Source organism: Ylistrum balloti, unplaced genomic scaffold, assembly GCF_031769215.1.
Source record: "Ylistrum balloti isolate Yb309-2 unplaced genomic scaffold, AGI_CSIRO_Ybal_v1 Utg371796, whole genome shotgun sequence".
Classification (NCBI taxonomy): domain Eukaryota; kingdom Metazoa; phylum Mollusca; class Bivalvia; order Pectinida; family Pectinidae; genus Ylistrum; species Ylistrum balloti.
In genome coordinates this window covers 143,519-155,521 of record NW_026782896.1, presented here as the reverse complement: position 1 = coordinate 155,521, position 12,003 = coordinate 143,519, and the positions used below count along the sequence as shown (strand labels likewise).

At 41.0% G+C, this 12,003-nt stretch overlaps 1 protein-coding gene across 1 annotated transcript in view; it reads right to left on the bottom strand.

Annotated features, from left to right (window-relative positions):
• The window catches only part of LOC132563612 (muscle-specific protein 300 kDa-like), a 224,432-nt gene that overhangs the window by 157,490 nt on the left and 54,939 nt on the right, over positions 1 to 12,003 (bottom strand). The window contains 11 exon segments of the mRNA XM_060228353.1: positions 191 to 511; positions 845 to 1,162; positions 1,468 to 1,641; positions 2,081 to 2,242; positions 2,386 to 2,706; positions 2,845 to 3,486; positions 3,978 to 4,298; positions 4,431 to 4,742; positions 4,964 to 5,290; positions 5,472 to 5,792; positions 6,048 to 6,188. Of these exon segments, the coding sequence (XP_060084336.1) occupies positions 191 to 511; positions 845 to 1,162; positions 1,468 to 1,641; positions 2,081 to 2,242; positions 2,386 to 2,706; positions 2,845 to 3,486; positions 3,978 to 4,298; positions 4,431 to 4,742; positions 4,964 to 5,290; positions 5,472 to 5,792; positions 6,048 to 6,188 (3,360 nt within the window).

Below are 12,003 nucleotides of genomic sequence, written 5' to 3'. Positions count from 1 at the left end.
TGGCAAGAAAGAAAATGTCAATGGTAGGTTGTACAAATATTGCTGCCTTTTCTGTTATAAATTTCACGGCAAAGAAAAATTCTGTAAAGTAGTCTCGTTTCTTCAACATAGACTCTTTCTACCATTTAACTCAGAACCATAATTTTTTCCTAACAGATCATTATTGTGTCAGGCAAAATCAATGCCTTACCTTGATGGTGCCGAGCTTGGCCTCCACACTGTAACGATCACCAGCAATGTCTCCACACCAGGCCACCTTCTCCTTGGCAGCAGTGAGCCAGCGCTGCTGTTGTAACTGGGCGTCCTGGCAGTGCTGTTCTAGTGAGCTTTCCAGGGTGTCCTCAATCTTGTCTGCCCGATTCCGAGAAGCTTCAAATTTCTTGGTAAGCACTATCGCATCTTTGGCGAGATTACTCGTTTCTGCTGAAGGATATTTAGCTTGAAGTGCATTTGATTTTTCTTGTAAATCTTTGATGTTCTTCCTGTGACTGTCCATTTCTGCTTGTAGTTCCTTCAAAGAAATTAAAAACATGAGTTTGACAATCATGGTTTCCCAATAGAGACTTTCTTCACTTCTGTGACTTTCAGAATTTCGACCATTAGTATTTTGTTAGGATTGGTATTATGATTAATAGCTGATATTTCAAGAAGTTTGTTCCCTGTTTCCCAGGAACTGAGAAGTTCATGAGATATCACTGACAGAAGCTTCTCACTATAGACTAGAAAACCAAATATGCAAGTAACTGTATATATACTTTGTCCTTTCCCAAGTCAGAACTAAATGGTAGTCAATAGAGGTATTTCTGAGCTAGTACTAGCAGTAGTATGATTTGTAAATGCTCACCCTACATGTCTTCAGCCTCTTAACAAGGTCTTCATCAGTTCCAGAAACATCGTCACATTTGGCCAGCTTGTCTTTGATCTTGTTGACAAATTTGACCTCCTTTTCAACCTCCTTCTCTAGAGTACCACGCTCGTCTGAGAAGTTGCTCATGATGTTCTCCAGCTTGTTGGCCATGTTTGTAGCCTTCTGTATCTGGTCCTCTATAGCCTCTTGCTGATTGACAAGCTCTGGAATCTCATGGTCCTTGTTTAACTCAGTTAAGTCCTGAACCTTCTGTTGTAGCTCTGCAAACACTTCTTGGAAATAAGGAGCCTCCTCCTAAAACACACACATGGAATTCATGAATTTTGAATCAAATAATTCTAGCAATGAAGCTGACCTACAGAAAGAATGCATTTTGAATAGATTTTACTAAAACTTCTTCACTTTCTTGAACCATGAAATTTGTCTTCATTATTCTGATATATATTTCTGATTTTAATAATCTGATATAAACAACTTTATCCTGGTGCATTTCACATTACAAACTTATTTCACATTAACAAAAGATTCTTTAGAAAAGTCTATTTAAACCTTCAAACTTTGAAACTGCAATCCATGTCGGATCAAATCTCTCAAATTACCTTGTATTTCATTAGACAAGATTCCACACTGACAGCGTCATCAAAATGTTTGAGGCTGTCGTCCAGTTTGGTAACCATAGCGTTGACCCAAGACTCAACCTCTTCTTTACCAGTCTGTACTTGTTCCCAACAGACAAGCTGAGCCTCGAGATTCTCCTTGTGACTTTCAACATCCTGTAATTAAGGGGAATTATCCTATAATACTTGTACTCAAAAACTTATAGGATTTATCAGATATTCAAGGTTTGTTTTCAGATAAATAAGAGGACCAATGGGCCTGTGTCTCAGAATTTTAAGAAACACCACTTCTGTGACGTTTATTAAGAAAGGAGATATGAGATGTTTACTAGAATGCATACAGAAACGAGGTGTGAGGTTTTTACTAGAATACATACAGAAACGGGGTGTAAGTTTTTTAACTGGAATACATACAGAAATGGGGTGTGAGGTTTTTACTAGAATACATACAGAAACGGGGTGTGAGGTTTTTTACTAGAATACATACAGAAACGGGGTGTGAGGTTTTTACTAGAATACATACAGAAATATGGTGTGGGGTTTTTACTAGAATACATACAGAAACGGGGTGTGAGGTTTTTACTAGAATACATACAGAATTGGCAGTCTCCCACTTATGGTTGACCTGGTCCATGTCCTGTTCTAGCACAGCCACATTGAAGTTTGGCAAATTCTTTAGTTCCTCCAGCAGCTGTAGGCCACGGTTGTTCATCTGGTCCAGTTGAGACTGGTTTGCATGAAGTTCAAATTCTGCATTCTGTAAGCACAGAGAAATTGATGAAAATTAAATATTTCTGGTTGGTCAATATGCTTTTTTAATCATCACTTCCTTTCAAACTTGACATCTATTCAAGTTTTGATATAAAAGAGTAAAAGTTGTACATCTCTACACCAGCTTACCTTGTGTTGGTCGAGAGACTTTTTCACCTCTGCCTGGGTAGTAAATGTAATATCCTGTGAGGTGACAGGTTCTATATCCTCCATAACACGTGCCACACCTTGTTTGGCATCATTGTATTGCTGCCATAGGTTTGCTGCTCCGGAGAATGTTTGGTGTTTCTGGGCGAGTAGAGCTTGGATCTGGTCCCATGCCATGTTAACCTCGGACAAGTTAGCCTGAACAGGGGTACCTTTACTGATATCTGCCTGCATGATCTGTCGACCAAGCTCACGTAGTTGTTCATACTCAGGGTTGTATGTGAATAAGTCATCCCTTGCATCCTGAAGAAAATTTTTGAAAAGGTCTTAAAGCATCGCTTATATTAAAAAACAAGTATCACCTGTTTATAGAATAACTTCAATAAAAGATTATGATCAATTTCATTCATTTAACCATGAAAATGCTTTTGTTGACTCTACCTCAATTTCTCGCACCAAGTCCTTGATGCCCTGGAGACTAGAGGTCTCTACAGTAGCACCGTCAATCTTCTGAGCAAGTGCATGTAATTTATCAACAAGTCCTTCTTTCTTGTCTGTGAAGTCCTCCCATAGTTGTGTCAGTTCGCCCAGGTGATCCTCTTTCTGCTTGGCATTTGTAGACACATTACCACACATGCCCTCAATTGCCTGAACCTCCGTGCCGAAGTGTAAAGTCCGCTGTGTTGCACGATCTTTGATAGTCATCTGTGATGCTGCCATCAGATCATCAAGTTTCTCAGCCTTCTGAGCCCAAGGTCCCATGCTACGCCAGAGTCCATCGACCTCTCTGTTAATCCTGGTCACTTCATCCTCTGTAATGTCTGGTGATGCTAGCTTGGCTTGCAGAACCTTGAGGCGATTCTGTGTGTCCTTATGGTCAGTTGCGTAACTTGACCAGTTATCACATAGTTCCTCTCTGTTCTTGATCAAGTCCTCAATCTTTGTGTATCCAGCTATTATGTGGTCAAATCGATCACTGAGAATGGCTGCCTCGTCCTCATTACAACCTTTCATCAAGTCCTTGAATTCCTGGGAGAGAGTGGTGAAGGTCGGCTCTTGATTGACACACTCAGCCTTTAGAGCCTGTCAACAAAGACATTACAATTTCAGGACTTTCCTTTTCTCTAAAAGAAATGACTTATTCAAAGACCTGCCATATTGATGGTATTTTTAGTGGACACATTATGACTTTAAGGTATACCGTAGGTAGCTAGAACTTTGAGAGGTCCACAAGAGCTCACATTAGAGATCAAAAAGAGCTATAATAAGAGGTTTAAAAGAGCAAAGTCAAGTAGCAATGCCAAAACAACATTGCTTATCTGTTGCTAATATCTATGTGACTCTTAATGAAGGACAATGTCATTCAGTAAGTCTTCAGATGTATATGCTACAGGTACATCCAATATCTGATGGAAGATTTCATCACTCAAAATTTCATAAACCCTAAGAACGTTAAGATATATTGATTCCGCCTCACTATACACTGACAGACCAGAAACAATAACATAGTGTGTTTTATTCAGTAACATATCATCTTATATCTATTCTAACCTTTTCTGTCTGACAAAACTAACCTTTAGTTTCGATTGTGTTTCTGAAACCTCATCTGAGTAGATTTCATTCCCAGTGTCCAGTTTTCGTTGTGTCCGCTTCATCCACTTCTCAAAGTCCTGTAATTGACTGTAGAAGTCCTGTCTGTGACGCAGCGCTGCATTCAACATGGCCTGTCTCTCACTGGCATCCTCAGAGATCTTTTCATATGCACCTTTCACAGCATCATGCTTTGACTTAAGAGACTTAACACCATCTGGAGTGGCATGCTGTTTCACCTGTTCAAACTGTCGCTGTAACGCAGTAAGATGTGGCTGCTGTCCACGAATCTCCTCCTGCAGGGTCTGTTGGAAACAAAGTAAAGAATTATGAATCATGCATTCAAAAAAAAATTTAACAAGCTTAAGGATTAGTCCCAATCTTAACAGCAGTTTGAATGGTTTACTTCATATGTACTCCAGCATGAATTTTCTTACCTTACAAATCGCAAGTTCATGCTCGAGAACTTGTACATCTGTAGAGCTGACATTAGGTTCTTGTGCAAGTCGGGTCTGTAACTTCTCAAGAACTTCATCAAAGTTGTTGAGTTCTTGGTCATAAGCAGTCCATGCTCCATGCATCTTGTCAACTTTGTGGCTTCGCTCCTCTGAAGCACTGATGATGTCATTCCAGCGTTTTTGGAGTGTTTCCATATCTTTAGCCATGTTTGGCTGATCCATGAGATAGCCTGCTTCTGTATTCATCTTTTCAAACACGGGGAACTGTTCCTCACATTCATGTAGGAAGGACTGCACACAAAAAATTGTCAGAAAATAAATAGAGGACAAAGAAAACATCGCAGGAGCTTATGTTTCTTATCAATAATATTCATCAGAAAGTTAAGTGTATCTCAGTAGTCACTAGTATTAACAGATCACTGTGATCAAAGATGTAAACTTTCATAGTTTTAGGTAGTTTTCAACATAGATAAAGTAAAAACATTATGGGTTGCTCATACATATGTTATTACCTGATGAAGGTCGTGAAGGTCACGGGCCTCATCTAGGGACGAACATTTGGGCAGTTCAGTGGCACAGTATTTCTCTGCCTTCACTATCCAGGGCATCAGGTGCTGTGACAGGTTCTGGTGTGTCTGCCAGTGAGCCACGCTTCCTGTCAGTGCTGAGCTGCGGTCCTTGGCACGTGAACACAAGCTTTCCCACTGTCGGCGGATACTAGCTAGTTTTGTCCGCAGTGCTGCAGTTTCTCGTGAACGGAAGTTCTGTGACATCCCTTTAGCATCCTTTTCTAATGTTTCCAAGGTAATATGATTCTCATAAACTTCAGATGCAATTGCCTGTAAGTCAATATTTTATACGATTATAACACACATATCACAAATCATATCCAAAGTATTTCATTCTTCTACAGACCAAAATGTACATACATTTTTAACACATTCTAATACTCTCATATCATCAGTTGAGAGCAGTTATCATCAGTTATCATCCTTACTTTAGGTTTGCTGAGAACCCTACCTTTGATTTGCTAAGTTGTTCTTCAGGTGCATCAGATTTATTTTCATATACTTCATTGAGTTTAGCCTCCTTCTCATTCAGCCAATCACAGAAGTGGTTCAGGCGTTTGTAGTACTCTGTCCACTTAGCAATAGTTGCCTCCAGGTCAGCCAATTTTGCGTTGAGTCTCACAGAGACATTTTCTAGGCGTTTGTCAATATCGGTGAGCTCCCCTTTCAGTGGGCCCCGTCTCTCACGACTGGCACTTTCACTGAGGGCAGCGTTGAGTTTCTGCATCTCTGAGATGTTTCCCTTGAGTCTGCTCAGTGCATTTTTAAGTTCCTGTAAAAATCAGGTAAACAAGACTCTAACAAAGTTGTAATCTAGACTTTTATGACATTCCTCAATTCTTACGCCGATTTCAAAATGCTTCAGGTTAAGACAAGATGGAATTTATAACTTATGTGACACATATGTATATGTTGTTTTCAAAGCGTTTACCACATATTTCACACAGATCAAAAATTTATTGTAGCAATATCATCGTAATTTCTGAAATGTGACATTCCATAGCTACTGATGTCTATTTCATGCTACCTTCTTTGAGTTGAGGTCCTTCTGGGCAATTTCTTGTCCATTAGTGGCTGGAGGTTTCTCTAGCTCTGCCTCAGCTTTCTTAAGGTACTGAATCATCTGTCCCTTCTGGGTCTCATACTGTTCCCAATCCCGTACCTTATCCTGTACAACAAAAAAGGTTTCAGGGGTGAAGGTCAATCAGAGGTCATTCCTTCCATCAGTTCAGTGATTCATATAACTATAACTGCCATCAGCCTTTGATTATGTTTCTCATCAACCAGAAAAGTACCCTTAATCCATAAAACAATCTATGTTAATAATTTTCTACTGATATCCATGTTTAGGAGTTTGATCAATAAACTTTACAGATTGCTGACCTCTGTTTCTAAACTTTATTGAACACACTCACAACCTTGGAAGATACCAACATGAAATAACACTTGTTAACACTCCTTCTTCTAATACAGAAAATCCAAAATGTCATAAGTCCAAATCTCAAGCATGTTTGGATGTTTAGCAGCATTCTACAGTAGTATAACAATCCAGATCAGTCTACTGTTTAACAGCACTAATACTCAAATCAGAGATGTTATACAGAAAGTGGGATGCAGAACTTGTATATACGTATCAGCTGCAGATGCCAACAGTGTGTGACCTTCCCCTATCAATACATCCCACATTATCATATATGTATATCCCAGTGAGTTTATCTTCCAGCCAGTTCATTGATTCTAACTGTTTCTGTAGCTAAGATAAGGAAACACTACATGGATAAAAGTGATCTATGAATGGTTAGCTTTTTCTGACCTTCTTTGTAGATTATTATCTCAAGTAAAGTCCTTTCTATATAATCACAAAAGCCTTGTTAGCATACAGAATAATTTGTATTCATTTTTAGTTTTTAACATATTTTGAAAATCTTAAATGTATCATAGTTAAGATAATGGAATCTAGATATGAACTTCAATAAAATAGCTGGATATAATAGCAGTGGACATAATGAGGCCTGTCTTAGCTAGTCCTCTGTAGGTCAGGTACAGAAGGTCAGTGGACATTATGAGGCCTGTCTTAGCTAGTCCTCTGTAGGTCAGGTACAGAAGGTCAGTGGACATTACCACACCTGTTCTGGTCCTCTGTATGTCAGGTACAGAAGGTCAGTGGACAATACCACACCTGTTCTGGTCCTCTGTAGGTCAGGTACAGAAGGTCAGTGGACATTACCACACCTGTTCTGGTCCTCTGTAGGTCAGGTACAGAAGGTCAGTGGACAATACCACACCTGTTCTGGTTCTCTGTAGGTCAGGTACAGAAGGTCAGTGGACATTACCACACCTAATCTGGTCCTCTGTAGGTCAGGTACAGAAGGTCAGTGGACATTACCACACCTGTTCTGGTCCTCTGTAGGTCAGGTACAGAAGGTCAGTGGACATTACCACACCTGTTCTGGTCCTCTGTAAGTCAGGTACAGAAGGTCAGGTCAGTGGACATTACCACGCCTGTTCTGGTCCTCTGTAAGTCAGGTACAGAAGGTATGTGTACATTAAGAAGCCTACTCATGTAGGAAGTTATATACATGACATCACACTGAAGTTATACACCTGACATATTGCTATGAGGACAGTTGAGTTTTGTTAGAATGAGTACAATGGATTTTATTTTTAAAGTTGGTGTAGTTCCTTTTTTTAATGGAGTGAGTACAGTGCAGGAGGAGTTGGGTGACTACAGTACTGTTGGATACCACTCACAACTCTTCATGTTTACTTACAATATTAAATGTAAGGAGAGTCCAATGTCAGTAATTTGTAAGATAAATGATAGTTTGTGTAGCCCAAGTTTATCAGCCGTCTTTATTTACACTTTGGTGGTGATATCAGTGCTGTTTCAGCAGCCTAACCTACAGATGGCCAGAACATACATCTTAGTATCCACTGATCTACGTCCCTAACCTACAGATGGTCAGAACATACATCTTAGTATCCACTGATCTATGTCCCTAACCTACAGATAGTCAAAACAGACATCTTACTATCCACTGATCTACGTCCCTAACCTACAGATGGTCAAAACAGACATCTTACTATCCACTGATCTACGTCCCTAACCTACAGATGGTCAGAACATACATCTTAGTATCTACTGATCATAGTCCCTAACCTACAGATGGTCAGAACAGACCCCTTAGTATCTACTGATCTACGTCCCTGACCTACAGATGGTCAAAACAGACATCTTACTATCCACTGATCTACGTCCCTAACCTACAGATGGTCAAAACAGACATCTTACTATCCACTGATCTACGTCCCTAACCTACAGATGGTCAAAACAGACATCTTACTATCCACTGATCTACGTCCCTAACCTACAGATGGTCAGAACATACATCTTAGTATCTACTGATCATAGTCCCTAACCTACAGATGGTCAGAACAGACATCTTTGTATCTACTGATCTACGTCCCTGACCTAAAGATGGTCAAAACAGACATCTTAGTATCCACTGATCTACGTCCCTGACCTACAGATGGTCAGAACATACATCTTACTATCCACTGATCTACGTCCCTGACCTACAGATGGTCAGAACAGACATCTTAGTATCCACTGATCTACGTCCCTGACCTACAGCTGGCAAGAACAGGCCCCTTAGTATCTACTGATCATAGTCCCTAACCTACAGATGGTCAAAACAGACATCTTAGTATCCACTGATCTACGTCCCTGACCTACAGCTGGCAAGAACAGGCCCCTTAGTATCTACTGATCATAGTCCCTGACCTACAGATGGTCAAAACAGACATCTTAGTATCCACTGATCTGCGTCCCTGACCTACAGATGGTCAGAACATACATCTTAGTATCCACTGATCTACGTCCCTGACCTACAGATAGCCAGAACAGGCCCCTTAGTATCTACTAATCTAAGTCCCTAACCTACAGATGGTCAAAACAGACATCTTAGTATCCACTGATCTACGTCTCTGACCTACAGCTGGCAAGAACAGGCCCCTTAGTATCTACTGATCATAGTCCCTAACCTACAGATGGTCAAAACAGACATCTTACTATCCACTGATCTACGTCCCTGACCTACAGCTGGCAAGAACAGGCCCCTTAGTATCTACTGATCATAGTCCCTAACCTACAGATGGTCAAAACATACATCTTAGTATCCACTGATCTACGTCCCTGACCTACAGATGGTCAAAACAGACATCTTACTATCCACTGATCTACGTCCCTGACCTACAGATGGTCAAAACAGACATCTTAGTATCCACTGATCTACGTCCCTGACCTACAGATGGTCAGAACATACATCTTACTATCCACTGATCTACGTCCCTGACCTACAGATGGTCAAAACAGACATCTTAGTATCCACTGATCTACGTGCCTGACCTACAGATGGTCAGAACATACATCTTACTATCCACTGATCTACGTCCCTGACCTACAGATAGCCAGAACAGACCCTTAGTATCTACTGATCATAGTCCCTAACCTACAGATGGTCAAAACAGACATCTTACTATCCACTGATCTACGTCCCTGACCTACAGCTGGCAAGAACAGGCCCCTTAGTATCTACTAATCTAAGTCCCTAACCTACAGATGGTCAAAACAGACATCTTAGTATCCACTGATCTACGTCTCTGACCTACAGCTGGCAAGAACAGGCCCCTTAGTATCTACTGATCATAGTCCCTAACCTACAGATGGTCAAAACAGACATCTTACTATCCACTGATCTACGTCCCTGACCTACAGCTGGCAAGAACAGGCCCCTTAGTATCTACTGATCATAGTCCCTAACCTACAGATGGTCAAAACATACATCTTAGTATCCACTGATCTACGTCCCTGACCTACAGATGGTCAAAACAGACATCTTACTATCCACTGATCTACGTCCCTGACCTACAGATGGTCAAAACAGACATCTTAGTATCCACTGATCTACGTCCCTGACCTACAGATGGTCAGAACATACATCTTACTATCCACTGATCTACGTCCCTGACCTACAGATGGTCAAAACAGACATCTTAGTATCCACTGATCTACGTGCCTGACCTACAGATGGTCAGAACATACATCTTACTATCCACTGATCTACGTCCCTGACCTACAGATAGCCAGAACAGACCCTTAGTATCTACTGATCATAGTCCCTAACCTACAGATGGTCAAAACAGACATCTTACTATCCACTGATCTACGTCCCTGACCTACAGCTGGCAAGAACAGGCCCCTTAGTATCTACTAATCTAAGTCCCTAACCTACAGATGGTCAAAACAGACATCTTAGTATCCACTGATCTACGTCCCTGACCCACAGCTGGCAAGAACAGGCCCCTAAGTATCTACTGATCATAGTCCCTAACCTACAGATGGTCAAAACAGACATCTTAGTATCCACTGATCTACGTCCCTGACCTACAGCTGGCAAGAACATACATCTTAGTATCTACTGATCATAGTCCCTAACCTACAGATGGTCAAAACAGACATCTTAGTATCCACTGATCTACGTCCCTGACCTACAGCTGGCAAGAACAGGCCCCTTAGTATCTACTGATCATAGTCCCTAACCTACAGATGGTCAAAACATACATCTTAGTATCCACTGATCTACGTCCCTGACCCACAGCTGGCAAGAACAGGCCCCTTAGTATCTACTGATCATAGTCCCTAACCTACAGATGGTCAAAACATACATCTTAGTATCCACTGATCTACGTCCCTGACCCACAGCTGGCAAGAACAGGCCCCTTAGTATCTACTGATCATAGTCCCTAACCTACAGATGGTCAAAACATACATCTTAGTATCCACTGATCTACGTCCCTGACCCACAGCTGGCAAGAACAGGCCCCTTAGTATCCACTGATCTACGTCCCTGACCTACAGATGGCCAGAACAGACCCCTTAGTATCTACTAATCTAAGTCCCTAACCTACAGATGGCCAGAACCGACCCCTTAGTATCTACTGATATAAGTCCCTGACCTACAGATGGCAAGAACAGGCCCCTTAGTATCTACTGATCATAGTCCCTAACCTACAGATGGCCAGAACAGACCCCTTAGTATCTACTGATCTAAGTCCCTGACCAACAGATAGCCATAACAGGCCCCTTAGTATCTACTAATCTAAGTCTCTAACCTACAGATAGCCAGAACAGACCCCTTATTATCTACTGATCTAAGTCCCTGACCAACAGATAGCCAGAACAGACCCCTTATTATATACTGATCTAAGTCCCTAACCTACAGTTGGCCAGAACAGGCCCCTTAGTATCTACTGATCTAAGTCTCTAACCTACAGATAGCCAGAACAGACCCCTTAGTATCTACTTATCTAAGTCCCTAACCTACAGATGGCCAGAACAGACCCCTTAATGTTCACCGACCTATTCCTGACATATAGAAGACCAACACAGGCCTCTTAATGTCCACCAATCTGTCCCTGACCAAAAGAAGACCAGGTGTATAATTTCACTGTGATGTCAGATGTATAACTTCAGTGTGATGTCAGGTGTATAATTTCACTGCGATGTCAGGTGTATAATTTCACTGTGATGTCAGGTGTATAACTTCACTGTGATGTCAGGTGTATAACTTCACTGTGATGTCAGGTGTATAACTTCACTGTGATGTCAGGTGTATAACTTCACTGTGATGTCAGGTGTATAACTTCACTGTGATGTCAGGTATAAAACTTCAGTGTGATGTCAGGTGTAAATCCGTCATCAGGTAATTGTGAGTGAACAATATCCAATTATAGATGTACAGCTGTTACTATCAATAAATAATCAGGAACATGCTTATACAGGTGTTTATAATTTACTATGCTACATCTCATCGGTATCGGAAGATTGACTTTGATGCAGGTATTTACACACATACACATGACATGTGTATTCTGTTCCACACATGTGTACCTGTCACTAAATTTTTATACCGTGAACAAAT